General features: G+C 43.4%; 1 protein-coding gene across 2 annotated transcripts in view; it reads left to right on the forward strand.

Annotated features, from left to right (window-relative positions):
• The first annotated feature begins 1,745 nt into the window (after positions 1-1,745).
• Rell1 (RELT like 1) overlaps positions 1,746-18,648 on the forward strand; it is a 59,440-nt gene continuing 42,537 nt past the window's right edge. For both annotated transcript variants that reach the window (XM_047567028.1, XM_047567029.1), the window contains exon 1: positions 1,746-1,943. In XM_047567028.1, coding sequence (XP_047422984.1) covers positions 1,856-1,943 — 88 coding nt within the window. In that variant the 5' untranslated portion in view covers positions 1,746-1,855. The remainder of the gene's footprint in view (positions 1,944-18,648) is intronic.

Below are 18,648 nucleotides of genomic sequence, written 5' to 3' on the forward strand. Positions count from 1 at the left end.
GCTAACTTGTAGGTGTCTGAGCACAACTCTTCCTGTTTAGGAGGGCTTGAAAGTTGGTTTAATGCTTTACTGTTGAACTTAATGATGTTTGAACAGAGGCCTGTATTTTTATTATGCACTGGGTCCTGCAAATTATGTAGCTGGTTCAGGTTTCAATTTATAATTTATAGTTTAATTTCTAGGCCTGGGATTCTCTCTTAGTTGGACATCCAAATGGATATCTTTCCTTTGCATTCACTCTCAGTTTTTATGTTGATATACAAGTAGAAAGGGCTGCTTGCTAAGCTTGTCAGACTACAGGATGTGCTGCCAACTGGGCACAGGACGAGCAGTGCCTGCCTTTGGCTTCAAAGGGCAGGGGCTTCATCCTTTAGCATCAGCCATCTGTAGAGTACCGAGCTTCAGTTGCCAGTAATTCTCACATCGTTACAAATGTTTATAATAGTCTAGCAGACAGCAGGGAGGACTCAGCAAGAGTAGAAATAATCATCCTTTGAAAATTAGAGGCCATCACTCAGCTCAAGGAACAGGCCCATTCTGAAAACACCCAGACCCCAGCTGTCCCCCGTCTTGTTGGTTGGCGTTCTGCAGCATTTGCTCAGGGAATGCCCAAATCTTTGTCAAGTATAGGCTCGATGGTCCTGTTTTGGAAGGAGTCTCTGAAGGCCAGCAAAGAGGGAACTACTCAAGGAAAGGCTCTCAATCCTGTCAATGTGTGGGCGATGATTCCACTTCAAAAAACACTTCTGACTTCTTATTTCCTGTGTGCTGTCCTTGAGCCAGGTGCTGAGGGCATGGCAGTAAGCAAACACAAGGCTAATAAGTTAATTACAATGATCCCAGTAGCCCAGACATCGCAGATTTACTTCCTGGCGTTTGAAATAGGGATAATTATCGTCTCACACTGATGTGAGGCTATAAGAGCTAATAAGTGACTGGACGCTTGCGCTACTTCGAGGGAGTATTTGGAAGATGCAATACAGGCCCACAACCCCACTCCCCGAACAACCCCCACCCCAAATAATTCCTGGAAATGTATACAGTTGTTTTCTTCAATAAGCAGCTTAAATGGAAGTAGTGACAGGAACAATTAAACGTATTCATCTTTTTTCCTTAGTTTTCAAACGAACTTGACACCCAGCGCAGCATCCCTTCCTAGAGAGTAACAGAGGGAAACACTAGAGGGACGATGTAACGGTAGAGAAAAAGAATGGCCCGCCTTCCGATGCGGGCCTTGACTACACTTCCAGTGCTTCCCGCCTTGCCTTCCAGCTTCCTCTTCCCACTCCCGCCGCGTCAGAGAACCTCGGCCGACAAACGGCTTTGAACCTGCTCCTGCCTGGGGCTCCCGCGTAACTCCGACCTCGGCGGTCAGGCGGAGCTTGGAAAGGAAACAGGCGGGCGAGAAGAGGCGGGGCTAGGTTGCCGTGGGTGGGGCACAGGCGGGGTCAAGCTTAACCCGCGCGGCAGCAGGGGTGGCAGAGGAAGCGGGAGCGACGCGGAGAGATGGAACTGGGCAGCAGTGGGGGGGGCGAGGGGCAGGACCATAGCCTAACCCGCGCGGCGGCGACGAGGCTGGGCTGCGAGGAGAAGCTGGAGCGACAAGGGGAGGAGGGGCCAGGCGGAGTGGGCGGGGCCTTGGAAGCTGGGCTTTGTGGGCGGAGTCCGGGGAGCCGTGGGGAGAGGCGGGGCCGAGTCGAGGGGGTGGGGCCGGGGTGGGGCTACGGCGGGGCGGGGCACAGGGCGCGCGGGGGCCGACCCGGGCCACTTGATCCGCCGGCGGGTTCCGGAGCCCCGTCGCCAGCCTGAACGCGGGACGCGGTGCGCTGGGGGAGGAGGGCGAAGCGACGCGGCTATGGCTCCGCCGGGACTCCCGGGGTCCGCCGTCCTCGCCGCTGCGGTCTTCGTGGGAGGCGCCGTGAGTTCGCCGCTGGTGGCCCCGGGTGAGTGCCCCGTTGGGGCCGGGCGCCAGGTGCTGAGCCAGGTCCCAGGCGCGCGGAAGGAAGCGTGGGTTCGGGACAGCAGCCCCGCTGCGCCCGGAGCTCTGTTCCGGCGCGGCCGCGGGGTCCCTGCGTTGAACATCTGGCTGTCCCGGGGTGGCCCGAGCAGGGCGCGGCGCGAGGCAGCGGCTGCAGTCCCTCCCTTCCCGCCTGCCGGGCTCCCGCCTTCCCTCCCCTGGGGCCTCTTCTGTGGACCTGTGTCGCTCCAATTCCGAGCTGCCCGTGGTGTGGGGACCCGACTTGGTGTCTCCTTCCTTGGGTGCGCTTTCTCCGTGGCCGCGCGCCGCAGAACCCCGCGGACACCTTGCCTGCCACCTTTTGCCTCAGAGGCCCTGGAGCGGAAGATCGTGACGCGGGACTGGGTGCAGGTCGTCGCCTCCCTCATCTTTTAAAAAAAATTAAAATCTTAAAGAGTTACAATGTCTTGCTAAGTTTTATTTATTTTAGTGTTTGATGGATTCTTGTAACAGGTCAGGGATTCCAGATTTCTCCCATACACACTGGATAAATTAGCTTGGAAGGGAAGGCATATTTGTAAACTTACTCCCCCCCCTTTTCTGTGTCAATTCCTGTCATCACAAAAGGAGCCTTCTGTGGTCAGGGCGGTAAGCCACCAGCAGAGATGCTGAAGTGTTGTCTCCAATAATGAACTATGTGTAGGAGTTTTTAATTGAAATAAATCTCTTAAGTTGTAACTTTTACAGAAACCCTAACGCTCTTGTTTTTCATAACTATAGACTACAGGGATTTCTTACCATCATCCCCCTATTAATTGCCACTCAACAGCAGTAGTCTGGGAAAAAAAAAAGATTTAAACCTTGGCCATTTGGGGTTACCACAGCCTGGAATCTTACGTCAGCAAGCTCTTCCAAGCTTGTCTTCAGGGTGGCTCCTCTTCAGGCCCAAATAATTAGCAGTTGGAAACCTTCCAGCAATGATTATCTTCTCCATAAAAAATACATACCCTGCTCTTCCCTCCTGAGAACATTCCAATCACTTACAGCTTTTAAAATGGCTTATCACTTTGCCTTTGCTTTTTCATAGGAACCAGAGCAGGTTAGGAAGTGGGCAGGAGGGATAATATGTCTCTTGAGTCTTTATTAACAAACCTGTGTCTCCTTTAGCCATCCACCCTGGGTAAATGGCAGTGAGTGACATGTTTTATTGGATGGAAGATTTTGATTTTGATTCTGTGTTTCATTGCTAGTATTAAAGGCACATAACTAGGTTCAAATTGGACTCCAGATTGTAGACAGCGCTTACAGGGTTAGGATCAGTTGCTCAGAATTTGGAAAAGAGCTTAACCTGTGAGTAAAATTGTTAAAAATTTAGCATACAATGCACATAATCATCAGCAGGAAAAATCCATTGTTAGAACAGGTTTATATTTTGATAGGTCTCTGAGCAACATTCCAGGTCTCAGGACTGTAGTGTGACCCAGAATGCTCTTATCTAATTGCACAGTTTAACCTTTTTGGTGAAAGTTGTTACTTAAAAAGAATGAGGTATCTAAAAAGGAAAGAATACAGAATACCAATTTGTCAGTGTGCCTTAAGACCTGTATCAGGAGAAGATGTCTTGAACAGCCAACATCTGATCTTGGAACTGAAGGGCTTGCTAGTGTTTGTTGGGGAAGTAGGAAGAAAGAGATGGGAAGTCATGTTGAGCGCTTGCTGTGTTCCAGGTTTTGGGTTGGGCACTTTATATGTATTTTAAAACATTTCTCATAACCCTATGAAGTATTTATTTTCAGTTGGGCAACTGAGGCCCAGTGTCATGTAGGTATTGTATCAGTCAGTATTCAATCAGAAAAGCACAACCACTAGGAGGTGTGTGTGTGTGTGTGTGTGTGTGTGTGTGTGTCTGTGTGCATATGCACTTGTGTATGTAGGTGTATATATATATATTTTTTTCTGGGATAATCTAGCCTGCTTAATTCTTATGTTCATTCCTGTTCCATTGTATCCCCACAGCTTCCCAGAAAGAAAATAGAACATGTATCAACTTTAGCAATCTTGCTAAAATTCTAAAATAGAGAGTTTAAGATGATAATATTGTAAGCATGTTGTTATCAGAAGTTGTGAAGTAGAGAAAAGGGCAGATAGCTTTACAGTGGGTAATGGCAGTGTCTTGTTCACTTCCTTCCCAGCAGAAGAGTCTCAATGAACTGTCTCTTAGGAGCACAATTTGAAACTATATACCGCAAACATCAGAAGGGGTGATTTTCCACATCTTGGCTTATTTATGTCACATTCTCCAGTTACTCAGCCTTAGGCTTTTTAGTTTCTCAGTTTCTCTACCAGGCAGTGGGCATGGCCCTTGAATAAGGAGTGGGTGGAAAAGGTCCAGGGGCCAATGAGATGAGAAGTGCAGAATCCCAGGGTTCTGTGGGCTTCCATCCAGTCTCCTGACTTTTCATTGAGATGCTAAAGATAAGCTTTATTAAACTCTAGGTTCTCCTTTGGACAGGTATCTAACCAGCTGTACATCCACATAGTACATAGTGAATGGAATGTTTTGAAAAAGCATTCTTTGGAGCTTGGAATTCCATGGTCAAATTTAATTTAAAGAGGAAATGAAAACTTGAAAAGTGCCTATCATTTCCTCCCTATCTTTTGTGTATCCCCCTCCCCCAGAAAGAGATGAATCAAGCAAACTATTTGGGAATTTGAATAGTTGAATTTAAACCAGAGAGACCACAGTTGCAGGTAAAACAAAGATTTCATCATTACTCTTTCAAGAATTGTTTGGCTCTGGTGTTAAAGTCTAATTACATACTGGGACAATGTAATAATTTAAAGCTTACCAAAAGAATGATCTAAATTATCATGGATTAAAACTATTATGTTAAGTGGTTCCTAATAATTTTAGAGCATGTTTCAATAATTGGTAAAGATTTTGTGGGTTGTTGAAAGCCAGTATAATAATGAATCTAGTGCAGCTTACAAGGACCAAAATTGGAATTTTAAGTATATCATAGACACTTTATTCTTTTTCAAGGAAGTGATTTGGTGTTTATTATTACCTATTATGTGGCACACAATGGTCTAAATACTTAGATCATTTAATTATTAAAAAATTTTTTTTTTAGTTGTCAGTGGATCTTTTATTTATATGTGGTGCTGAGTATTGAACCCAGGGCATCATACATGCCAGGCAAGTGCTCCACCAGTGAGCCACAACTCCAGCCCCTAGATCATTTAATTCTTACAATACTCTGTAAGCTATATGATTTTATTCCTTCATTTATGGATGAGGAAATTGTGTCTCTGATAAATTGAAAAATCACTCAGTTGTGTAGGCTGGTTTTTGACTTTGATGTATATCTGTTCCATTCTGAAGCCCATTCTTATTACTAAATCATTTGTTTTTCTTCTCTGAATAGGAAAATTCTTATTAGCGTTGAGGAGGTAACTCAGTGGCAGAGTGTTACAAAAGGCTTTGGATATCTCAGTGGCAGTGTTACGAAAGGCTTTGGATTTGATCTTTAGTACCACACTAAAAAAACAAAAACAAAAACAAAAACAAACTTTGTATTCTAAGGTATGTATAAAGAATTACTAAGTAACACGGTAATGGCAAGATAGAGTGGAAAGGGCAATATGCTTTAAGTTAGAGCCCTGGACTTGAAGTCAAAAGCCAAGGAGACACTCTGCCACTTGCAGACTATTGTTCTCTCTTCCTCCATTTCTCCACCTGTGAAATGGGGGCATTGTACCTACTTTGATATACTTGTTAGTGAGGTTCAGATAAACTTATCTCTGAAAGGTTTTGGCAAATGTCATAGTGGGACATTTTATCTGTGTATTTATTGATTTTGCTGTATTTCTTTCCCAAAGTGTCCCTTAGACTTGATTTAATTATAATGTCAGTTAAGACTAATAGATGTAGACCATGTGTACTATATGGTTTGCATTCTGGAGGTGGTGATGATGTTGCAGAGATGGATTGTATTTTTCTAAAAGCCCAGAGTGACACCTCAGACAAATGAGATTGCTGCCATTGACAAGTAGTTAAGTGGTGAAGCTTCTTTCCCCATTCTCCCTTAGCTAAAATACAGTGCTGTAGGTATTTTTGGTAAATCCCCTCAAGTATTGAAAGTTTGTATGGTAAGGGGAAGAGAAACACCTTGATCCCATTAATCTGAACACCTTTCACTGTTGGTATATCATTATAGTCCTCTCCACATGCATCCTGCACTTCAGTAGGATCATGAAGCGATGCAAGTTTATTCTATCCTGCCTCACCTTATTTATACATAAAGGTTTCTCTATTTTTCTATGAACCCCCAAAATGCTGATAATGTTCCATTATGTGGGTTTGCTGTATTTTACCTCACTATGCCCCTTTTAGGAGGTTTCAGTTATTAACTGTTTTAAAACTCATTGTTTCTGTGTACACTTTTGTTTGATCTTGGATGACTAAATACTGTACTGACTTTCATAGAAAATGGTTCCTGAAAAGGCAATTGGGAGGTCAGTGATACATTTTGAGGCCATTGATGACTCCAGTGTTGATCTGAAGGTTGCCCCAGTTTGTTTTCACAGCAGTGATTTAAAGGTGTCACAGTTCACACTCTTGGCATTTTCCCCCCCTGAGAAATCTATTTGCTAATCTATTGGGCAAAAATTGATACCTTCATTTTTCATAATATTTGTAGTTGTGGATGTACATAATAACTTATTTTATTTATTTTTATGTGGTGCTGAGAATCGAACCCAGTGCCTCACTTGTGTTTGGCAAGCACTGTACTGCTGAGCTACAACCCCACCCCCTTCATTTTTTAAAATTTGTGCATTTTGATTACTAGGAGGTTGATGATTTTTTTCTAGTATTGGAGCCATTTTGACATGTCTGCAGTCCTTTCTGGACAATTCTCAAATGTGAAAAGCTCTGAAAACAAAAGTTTTTGTAGGTTTTTGGTATACTCTTAGTGGTAAGACAGCCTGAACTAAGATGAGATTCTGGAGTATATATTTATCTCACTCAATCTGTATATTCATAAGTTTTCCTGTAGTACTACTAACAAGTTTGATCTCTGAATGTTATACAATGTGTGTTAAATGCAGCGCATTTCCTTTCTAGAATCACAAAGTCTGAATTTAAGCACATCTGACTTCCAGGTTTCTCCATAAGGAATTATGGTCCTGCATTTCCTGTTTGATTCAACTATTCAGTCTGTTGGGAGTCAAATGTATGTATCTTCTGTATATATCTAGAACTTCCTGTAGAGAAACACAAAATTCAACAGAGATTTAAAAAATATCAAAAATCTGAAGTTTTTTTTTTTTTAATACCAAAATATTCTTTGAAGAAAATACCTCCTCAGATGCATGGTACTTCAAGAAAAGAAGCACCTCCTTGATATTCTAGTGTGGAATTGAATAAAAGAAGGCTACCTGGACAAAGCTGAGGTTTCGTTTATTCTGGGTGGTTTTATGGACGAGTGCCCATTCTAATGGAACCTTGATGGGTAGATGGAGTGGTTGGGCTAAATTTCTTCTTTGCTGTGCTCTGCCAATTATTGACACAGCTTTCTTTGTAAGAGAAAGAAACTGAATCCACCCAAGGGACTTTGGGGAGAGTGGGATGGGTAGAGGGTGGTGGATACCCCAGGCAACCCGAGTTCTTGTACCTAATCATCTCACCTCGAGGATCCTTTTGCCAAACCCATTGAACTCAGGGGACCTGGCTTTCCACTTCTACTGCAGTACCCCAAGGCCCCCAGCTTCTTGTCTTTGCTCCTTTGGTGCTGTCCCAGGATACCAAACTGGGACAATTCCCCAGCCTTGGGTCTTCTGTTAACTGTTCCAGTTACCAGCCCACTCCTGTGTCCTCCTCTCCCCTGTTTTGATTACACATTCCTGCGTCTTAACTACTAATAAAAGTGCGAATCATACAGAGGGAAAAAAACCAAAACTTTGGACCACTTTTCTTATCTGATTTTAGAGAAAATATGGCTGAGCTGCCCCATGGTATTTTTGTCACAATTACATGAAATAATGTTTGGTACACAGCAGGTGCTAAAAAGATATGTTACTATAGTTTGTCCTTAACCAAACACCCTTCACAGCTATAGGACGAGACAAATTCCTAACCACTCCAGAATTTTCTTTTCTGGTCTTCTGCCATTACTGGAGCATTGCCTATCCCATCCAGCCCTTGAACCCTGGATACTGGTGCTGGCTGTGGAAAGGGGCTTTGGGGAAGTAGTGTTAGGCGGTGCCCGAGGCCCCAAGGGAGAAAGAGTAGGGGCCAGAGGGCTTAGCAGAGAGTTTTTCAAACTCTTTGGGAGGCAGGGGAGTATGGGTCAGGGACATTGACTGTCAAAATAAGGCAAGGAAGGACAGAGGAAGGAATAAGCCTTTACTTTTACAAAGGTAGAATGTGATACTTTCTTTTGGAAGATTTCATCAGTTGCTTTATTTGTAGTCAGCTGATCTGTAGGAATAGTCACAACATTATGCCACTTTTGCTGGTGTGAGTTTGCACACCTATAATCCCAGTGATTTGGGAGACTTGATGCAGGAGGATCTCAAGGTTAAGGCCAGCCTCAGGAATGTAGCGAGACCCTGTCTCAAAATAAAAATAAAAAGAACTGGGGATGTAGCTCAGTGGTAAAGCGCCCCTGGGTTCAATCCCCAGTACCCTTTCCTGCCTTTCCCCCCAAAATCGAGCCAGTTTTCTCATGGACTGTAATTAGCACATCTTCATGTTTTTGGTTATCCAGGGTATGACTGGTTATTGGGTATTTTCTCACTGCTCACAGTTGAATGTTATTTTTTGGTACCAGGGATTGATCCCAGGGATACTTAGCCATTGAGCCACATCCCCAGCCCTTTTCATATTTTATTAGAGACAGCGTCTTGCTGAGTTGCTTAGGGCCTTGCTAAGTTGCCGAGACTGGATTTAAACTTGTGTTCCTCCTTCCTCAGCCTCCTGAGCCACTGGGATTACAGGTGTGCATCAGCATGCTTGGCCTCTTGAGTATCTTGATGAAATAGAATCTCAGGATGAGGAAGCGGAACCCCACAGTGTTAGGGATAGAAGGGGTCTTGGTGATTTCCTCAAGCTTGCTTAGCAGAAGAGGAAACTGAGTTGGCATTGCCAGAACTTTACTCCCTCTAGGACTCTTCCCCTTCTGTTCAACTGTCTCTCCTCTGAGGTGGATCCAAGTTGCTGCTGGTGGCAGATTTTCTTGGTTCACATTTGCCCTTGTTCCTCAAACTCAGGGGTCTGGTTTCCGAGTTCTTAGGATCTGGGATGAGTAGAACCTGAGAAAGAATGACTTTAGCTATCTGACTCCTAGTGAGCTCTTAGTTAAACACTTAAGAGTATGACAGGACTTTACAATCATCTTGCCATTAGCCTCCTCCCTTTGCAGGTGGGGAAAGAGCCCAGAATATCTCAGTGGCCTGCAGGAGTCAGGGGTGGTTTAGCTCATGGAGGAGCAGATCATTAGGGAGGGATTAGGTGCCTGTTGTTCACTGTTGGAGCTTCCTGTCTAAGCACAGGACCCAGAATAGAGTAGATACTTTAAAGTGTGAATGAAGGAAGGAAGCCCAAGATGTTCCAGTTCTTCACCCAAGGCTTTGTCTTTATAATAAAGTGAAGAGGTACTCTTTTTAAGTATTTACCTTTAAATCATAGCTGCAAGTCTCCACTGCTCTTCCTCTGTATTGGCAAGAGGCTGTTTGTCTGCCAGCTTCTATGGGTCATATTGCTCCGAAGGTAGAAATATCTGATCTTGGAGAGAGAAGATGATAAAAATAGTGTGGCACTGAGAGGAGGGGGTACTAGTGGATGTTTTCAGTGCAGAGGTTTTCAAAACCCCAGTCCATTCACGAAGGTCTTAAACTAAATCAAATTGCATTTCTACAACCAGGGCTTGCAATGCATCTATCAATTGTGTATATATCATAGTCCTAATTTATGATAGTTTATAATATTCAGAACCATTTATCTCATGGTTGTCTTAGTCTGTTTTTTTGGTTCTGTAACAAAATACTTGAGAGTGAGTGGTTTATAGAGAATAGAAGTATATTTGGCTCATAGGTTGGGAAGCTGGGAAGTCTAAGAGCATGGCACTGGCATCTCCTGGCACCTGGTGAGGGCCTCCTTGCTGCCTCTTAACATGGCGGAGGGCATCACATGGCAAAACAGACCAAGCGTCTCTTCCTCCTCTTAGAAGATCACCTCTTGTGACTGTCTTCTTTTTCTTGTAATGCCACAATGGGAGCCCCACCTTCATGACCTCATCTAATCCTAATTACCTCCAAAGGTCCCACCTCCAAACATTATTAACATGAATTTGGGGATTAAGTTTCCAACATGAACTTTTGGGGACACACTCAAACTGGAACAGCAGGCTAATTCTTTGATTTATTTAGACATTCAGCAAATACTAACAAAGTGCCACAATGTATGTGAAGCACTGAGGATGAAGTGGTCTGAACAGACTAGACTCAGTCCCTGCCTTTGTGGAGCTAGTAGCTTTTCAGGGAAGACAATTAATGATACAATGTTATTAGTACCTCAATAAGGGAAGCATGCCACAGGGCCAGAGTATCTCACCTGGGGCTGGGGTGGGTCCTAGGTGGAGAAATGAGAATCCAGCACAGGTTGGGCAAGCTTTCTGGAGGAGATGAAATTTAAACCTGGAGAGCCATAGGACTTAGCCATCTGAAAAGAACCAGTGATCACTGCAGAGATGTGGTAGTAGGGTTCAGATGTGGTTCTACTGATTCCCTAGTGGTTCATGTGTTAAAATTTCATCCCCACTGGGAGGATGAAAAGGAGGTGGAAACTTCATCTGCCTATGGTGTTTAGAGGCAGGGTCTTTGGGAGGTGATTAGGATTAGATTAAGTTACCAGGGTGGAGCCTTCATGATTAAATACTGATAGCTTCATGAAAGAGGGAGAGACCAGAGGAGGCACACATGCACACGTGTACTTGCATGCACTCCTGTGCATGCCTGTTGTCTCTCACTGTGTAATGCCCTGTGTCACCTGGTGACTCTGCCAGCAAGATGGCCACCATCAGATGCAGGCCCTTTGAACTTGCTGAACTGTGAGCTAATGAACCTCTTTCTTTAAGTTACCCAGTCTGTGGCATTGTGTTATTGGTAGCAGAAAACATACTGATACAGGAGGTCAGAGCAAGCGAAGCCACAGCAGGGGTTCCCAGACTCAGGCTGCATGGGGTCAGCTGGAGGGCTGGTCCAGGCTCAGGCTGCTGCATCCCACTTGGCTTTCTCTTACATTTTCCAGGGATGCTGGCCACGAATCAAATGTGAGCAGGAGAGTTAGGGAGAGAAGGGATAGAAGAAGGTGGGCTATGCCCACCTTCACCTGGAATTCCTCCCTTCTTGGGCCATCTATACCCATCCTCTACCCATTCTTCAAGCTGAGATCTAAGATAACATTTCCAGGAAACTTCTGTGGATTCTCCTACTGTCGCCTCCTGTGAACCTACAAATTGAGTCCATGTTGCATCCGTTCTGTTATTTAACACTCGAAACATACACTTGTTTCCACTGACTATGTTTCGTCTAACTAGAGCTCCTTGAAACAGCCAAACTTGCGAGATGTGTATTTGGTTGTTTGATCATATTTAATTCTTGCAACCATATGAGGAACGCATTGCCTTATTCCTGGCTTTGTAATGTAAGGAAACAGACAGAGAAGTAACCAAGGTGAAGAGGAGAAATTTCTTGCTCAAGTTGCAGAGGAAGAGAAGCCAAAACTAGATGTATATTTGTTGTTCTCAAATGTTCATTGCATGATGTGAAATTACATGTACTCTGTGCTCTGTCCCACTGGTAGAAGAAGAATTTTGTATTTAATTTGTCTTAGTTTTCCACTGAAGTTCCATCTACTTAAAGATCAAGCCAAGCCGGGTGTGGTGGCACACACCTGTAATCCGAGTTGACGCAGGAGGATTGCAAGTTTGAGGCCAGCCTTGGCAACCTAACAAGGCTCTAAGCAACTTAGTAAGATCCTGTCTCAAAATAAAAAATGAAAAGGACTGGAGATGAGGCTCAGGGGTCAAGTGCCTCTAAGTTCACTCCCCTGAACTGAAAACAAACAAACAAACAAAACATCAAATCAAGGCATCCTATGAATGAAATGTAGATTTTTGTTTATAGTGAGAAATGGGTGGTTAGCCTAGGAATTTTTCAGAAAGTCCTTGCTTTTAGAGTGAGCATTTGAAGGGAGTGATTCAATTTGCATGTAATAAGGTTAGAGATGATTTTTTAATAAAATTCTGGCATGATAGAGATGTGAAGGAAAAATCACTTTCAGTTCTTGAGAAGACAAATTCAGTAACTATGCCTTTACCCTTCTTAATCTGCCAGAAATGTTTAAATGGTTGAAGAAAGAACCTGTGTATAACATGTCACATGGTAGGCAGGGTTAAAAACAAATGAATAAACAATTCCTTTCAGTAGAGATAACAGGTCAAGCCTTCCTCTCTGTGCCCAGACACAAATATAACATGGTTTTCTGAGATTCCTCTAAGAGGTGGATGTTTGAAGACTTCACTGGGCTTTCTGTCTTAAAATGTAACTCGGGAATACTAATTTTCCAATGCCCCAACAGCTCTTCATAGCTGGAAGTCTCCAGCACAATTGTGTGAATTATCCACATTTTGAAAGACAGCAGCCCAGAATTTCCTGGCATTGGTGAGGTGGCAGATGTGCAGGGCTCATTCCTTCAGTTTTTTTGCAAGTTTGTGCTACATGCTTGTATGGCTTGAATGTGTTATTGCTTCCAAAGTTCTTTCCACCCTGTGTTAAAGGCTAAACACAAAACAACCACCAGCAGAAAAGTGGAGGCCTGGGACATTGTTAAATTAGCTGAAAGAGCCAAGCAAGAAGTTGGATTTAGAGGAGGAAATTATTTCACATGCTTATTTCCTAAGGCAGTGTCTTATTAGCCTCTGCAGGCAAAGCTTGTAAAGATTCCTTATTTATAACACACAATTAATTTAAAAATCTTTTTATTTTTTGAGATGCTGTTAAGTATTGTGTAGGAATGTCAAATTTGGTTTCTGTCCTGCACAAACTTGGAATTGAGAAGGCAGGGATAACCTATGGAAAGGCAGAGAATGGGTTTGATATCATCAGAACCACAAAGTGCTGTGTGGGGTCACACAGAAGGGAGATGTTCCCCTGATGATGAGAGGGATGGAAAGAACTTCATAGCCTAAAGCTTAACATTTAAGTGGACCTTAAAGTGTAGGGTACAGTGTCCTGAAACCATGAAACAGCCTGGGCAGAGGTGTGGAGGTAGGAACAGAAAGGTCAGTGAAGACCCAGTGGGGACAGAGGCCTTCGGCTGAAGCTGTGGGAGACTGAGGCTAGGCTAAGGAGCTACTACGACTGTACTTGATTGTGCAGGCAGTGGAGGCTGAGGATCAGGCTGTGGAGTGGAGTCGGGGACCAGAAGAGGCCGTCAGGCGTTGCCCTGGGATGAAAGAGCCCAGGAAGCTGAACTGAACAGGACCTGAGTTTGACCGGGCCCTGTACTGTTAGCAAGGCAGCTGGTTTGCTGTTCCTGTGTCACATCTGGAGAAAGAAAAAAAGAAAGAGCGAGAGCACAAATAATACTTGTTTTGTTCTTTATACATCTCAGAGTTGTTTAGAGGATCAAGCAAATAATATAGTCCTTTGTAAGTAATACAAGTACAACCCATGTAGCACAATAGGTTTCATGCCATACACATGAGGTATAGATAAAGTTCTTTTCAGTTTAAGGAATGTTGGGAAATGAGAATCAAGAAGTAAGCACAGTGTATCCGGCCTTAAGGGTGTGAGAGCCAAGATGTGTTCATTAATGGTAAAAGCGAACTAATTATGTATTCATTGTAGAGTAAATCCTTGGAAATTACTTGGTTAGCTTGACTACTGAATTCTTAACTGTTAAACATTTATTTTTAGAAGACTTGAACATTTTCAGTTTTTAACCCTTTTGTCAATGAAGACCACATTGTTTTCTTCCCTTGCGGGTCTGGAGGGTTATCAGTGTTAGTGGGGAGTCTGTCAGTAGTCACGCAGATTAGGATGGGATGATTTATGAGTCCCTCTTGGCTGAGGGCACCATTGCTGTCACTTCCTGCAGGTCTGTTTTCTCAGTCTTTCAGTGTCTCAGAATGTGATTGAGTAGATTTGGTGGGAGGAAAAATGACCAATCTGAAGGGAATCTAGTAGACATTTGGTGTCTGCATATTATGGAAGTAGTACTTACACAGATTGTATAGTCCCTGTCTTGGTTGCTAGGCAGATGGGATGGGTAGGAATTGGTGAAGGTCTGGAGGGAAAGAATTCTTTCACCTGAACCATAGGATAGAACATCTGATCTTTCTCACGCTGGTTTGGTGTTGCACCTTGAAATACTAGGGAATCAAGTCTTTTAACTCTGAGTCAATGTGGTATAATAAAAATATGTGTTTGGTTTCTGTCCCTGATTTCCTAAAACCCTTGGAATTTATTGCATGGTAGGAGCATCTTTTGTTATTCATACTGAGCCCTTAACCATTCTTGATTTTATTCTAATGGGTGACTGGTGGGGCTGCAGACAGCTTCTGGATGGGGCTGGTTGCCTGTGGACCCAGCCATGTGATGAGAGAGTTGGGAGCTTTTAGTCCCTCCCTGATCTGGAGGAAGGGAGAGGGGCTGGAGATTGGGTCAGTCAACAACAGACAGTGATTTAATCAATCTTTTCTTCCAAGAAACGTCTATAAAAACTCTGAAACAAGGGACTGAGGGAGCCTATCAGGTGGCAGTGCACCTGGGAAGGACATGTCAGCCTGACCCCGTCCCCTTTCCGTACTTTGCCCTATGCATCTCTTCCATGTGTGCCTGTTCCAGTGCTGAATCTGCCATAATACATCGAGACCAGAAGTACCATGCCTCACTGAATTCTATGAGTCATTGTAGTAAACTATTGAAACTAGTGGGGGATGGTGGGAAACCCCCAGATTTGTAGTCAGCTAGGCAGCAATGTGCTTTACCTGCAGACCCAATGCGAGGCTGGCATAGGACGCAGGGGCCATCTGGGGGGACTGAGCTCTGAACCTGAGGCTCTGTACTAACTCCAGGTAGATGGTATCAAAATTGAATTGATCATAGGACAGCCAGTTGGTATTAGAAAATTGGATGTTGGAAAAATATAACAGTCATCATTGTTTGTGAAAAACCAACTCATAACATTAAAACATTGTGCCCAGAACAATCTAAAATTACACTTGTTTTCTATTTAGAAAAAGATTCAAAGGTGTTTCAAAAAAATTGAGAGAGAAGGAAACAAATATCAGGCTAGCGCTGCACTTTTCCTGTGTTTGATAGTATTCTGAAGTGGAAGTGTAGTATAATATACTAAATGGGAGACCACCACGTGGTTGTCTTTGACCCTTGTTGCCTATGGTTTAGACTAAAGATTTCAAAGCATTGTTTCTTCCTCTAGTCAGCGGAAATAGCTAGTGTTGTCAATATTATGGGTTGTAGTTACAGGCAGTTCCCTTCCAGGGGATTTCCAGGACTGCATTCAGGCTAACCTCTGAAGCATTGATACTGATGTTAGGCTGAACCATGTGAAGTTACCAGCATTTAACTGGTTTTGACCAACAGTGACAACAATTTCATGATCCAGTCTAGTAGTTGAAGGCTCTTTATTGACCTGTTTGTAGTTAAAAAAAAAAAAAAAAATCCAACTGTTCTGAGTATCACTAAGATCTTTTAGAAAATGCATAAAGTAGAAAAAGAGAAAAAAAATATTTCAAAGTTCCAATATCGACTGATTTAGGAAAGTAATGTGTAACAGGCTCATTTATTGTATACATAGACCACCCTTTCCTTTTGGCAAAAAAAATTTTGTAATTACTCTTTGTTTATAAGAGAAAATTTTAAAAATACTTAGAAATTCACACACTAAAAAGGAAATAACAGTAACTTCAATCTTATTACTCAGAGATTAACTTCATAGTTTTCATTAACAGTTGAGATCATTTCGGACAAGTAGAATATGACAAGACTGATCCCTTCTTCAGATTGTTTCTTTTTGAAGAGTTGAAGTTTAAGATTTCTGAGAAGTAATTAGCAATTTCAATAATTACCTGCAGATCAGGTTGGCATTTAAATTTTGTTTCTTATAAATGATGGTAGGATTATTTTTAAAATTAGCACTTGATGCCAAAAAAAAAGAGGAAAAATTTTATTGGAGAGAATGTAACTTTTAAATGCACCCTCTGTTTCCAATAATTGACTCACTAGGAAAAATCATTCTGTCATTCTAGAATTATTACTGGATTCAATGAGTAATGATTATCTGTAGATTTTCTACTCAAGGCTGTTGTTCAACTATATTCAACTACTGGAACACTATATTGTCTAGAATAGAAATGAGCTGTGGATAATCCCCTTCCATGGAATTATACTGAATATAAAATTATTCACTTTTAGAGTTAAGAGGCAACAGAGCACCAGGGCATGGAAGTCTGGAACTCTAACCAGTTGCCTAGATTAAAATCTCACATCTGCCACTTGCTACCTGTGTGACCTGGCGTAAGTTACTTGACTACTCTGTGCTTTAGTTTTTACATTTGTGAATGGGGTTAAAAAATAATAGTATCTGCCTCATAGTGTTCTTGTGAGGGCTAATATCTATGAAATGTTGGAATTGTAACTATACAAATAAATATACATCAATAGTATTTTTTCCTTGTGTCTAAATGGTTGTTGGTTTTCAGAGTTCTTAATTTGGGTTTCATCCTAATGACCTTCACATTCATTTCTCTCCTTTAAAACCCACCTCTCTGTGTGTAGGGATTTTCTGATTACTCCTGTTTAATCTCTTCCGTGTTTGTCTTTCCTGACAGATCTTTGCTTTCTCCCCTGGTTCCTCTTTCCTTTGCCCCTTCTCTAGCAGCAGTTGTGGGAATTTCACGTAAGGACACTTTGACGCACAGTTACTCACCTTCATCTCCCAGTTCCCAAATTCTCAGAAGCCAGCTCACGTGCTGTCTTGCAGGAACACTGCCTGGCTTAGCTTGTGATTAATTGGAAAGCCCTCTGTTTGGGACCTGTGTAGTTTTCTGTTTAATCATTATCCGCTTCCTGTTCCTGGAAGGAAGAGAAGTGCATGGCCGCTGTGTGTGATGGGGGAGCCCTGAGGGCCCCCCGGGGCGATCTGAACTCCACTCTATCATTCTGAACCCTCTAGCCCTCTCCAGGGTTCACCGTCTTTCCCTCTGTGCTTGGCTTTGTATCCCCAGCCGAGCTGTAAGCTTTCATGGGGATAGTAGCTGCTGCACACCGATACTGATAATTATTGCTGATAATAATAATCACAGCAATGCAAACTAACACTTATGGGGCATTTACTCTGTACTAGACACTTGGGTAAACCCAAGTTAAACTCATTTAATACTCAGCAATGATTCCATTATCTTTATAGATAAGAAACAGTTTTTCCGATCTGCAGGGGGTTTCACAGCTAGAAGGCAAGTTGAACACAGTACAAGCTGAGAAAGGGTTGGTTTCTGCCTTTCTTCCTTCTTAGGGGGCAGCTTTGGCTCAGAGTCTGGGCCCTGCCCACAGCTGTCCTCGATTCACATCTTAGCCCAGCCATTCCTCAGATGAGTGACTGATACTTGGTTCTTTATGGTCTCCTTTTCTGAGATGTGTTTAATAGTTGTGGAGATTAAAAAATAGATAATGCAGATAAAGACACTGGGTACAAAAGGGAGGACCTGTACAGTTTAGTTGCTCTTAGCAATTGGTGGTGAAGCAGCTGAGCATCCCAGAGCCCCAAATATAGACATCATAAACCCCCAACTGTCTCCCTCTGAGGGCTGGTCCTGTGCTGGGCGAGTCTCTCTGTCTGAAGTCCTTGCTCCACTCCAGCCAGCTCAGCCCTGCCCCTCGTCTCCCAGAGGTTGGTTTGCTGCATTGTGCTTAAGGGGGATGGCATGACTGGCCTCCCAACCCTGGCAGGGCAGTGAGTACTCAGAAGCCAGGGATCTTGCAAGTATCGGTGTGCAGCAGCTACTATCCCCATGAAAGCTTACTGCTCGGCTGGGGATATAAAGCCAAGCACAGAGGGAAAGACGGTGAACCCTGGAGAGGGCTAGAGGGTTCAGAATGATAGAGTGGAGTTCAGATCGCCCCGGGGGCCCTCAGGGCTCCCCCATCATGCAGGACTTGTCCTCTGCCCCACCTCCCTTTGTAAGCTCCTGGGGATTCTCTGATACCTAAAGGGACACCGCCTGGCCCTGCTCTTGCTGTTTCTGCCGGAAACAGGCCATCTGGGCCTGTCCTCGGCTTCCTAGTTGATGCTTTTGTTCTGGGACTCACTACTTAGTCTTCATCCTGCAGTTTAAGTCATTTCTAACCTAGTCCTTGCTTGGCCTCTTGCAAGGAATGTCCATGGACAGAATTCTGTTAGGAATTGCAGCCCTCTGGAAAGCGAACAGTGGCCTTTGGTGAGGTTACATAAGCACAGATTTAGTGTCCCCTTAGGGATCTGGCAGTTGGGAATGAGATGGAGTCCTGTGAAAATCGAGTTGAGGGCCAATTCCCAAAGCTGGGTTTAGGAATGTGCTATTTGAAGCTTTCTTTTGCATCTGCAAACTGGACCCTTGTCTTGA

The sequence above is a fragment of the Sciurus carolinensis genome, chromosome 10 (genome assembly GCF_902686445.1).
Source record: "Sciurus carolinensis chromosome 10, mSciCar1.2, whole genome shotgun sequence".
NCBI classification, from domain to species: Eukaryota; Metazoa; Chordata; class Mammalia; order Rodentia; family Sciuridae; genus Sciurus; species Sciurus carolinensis.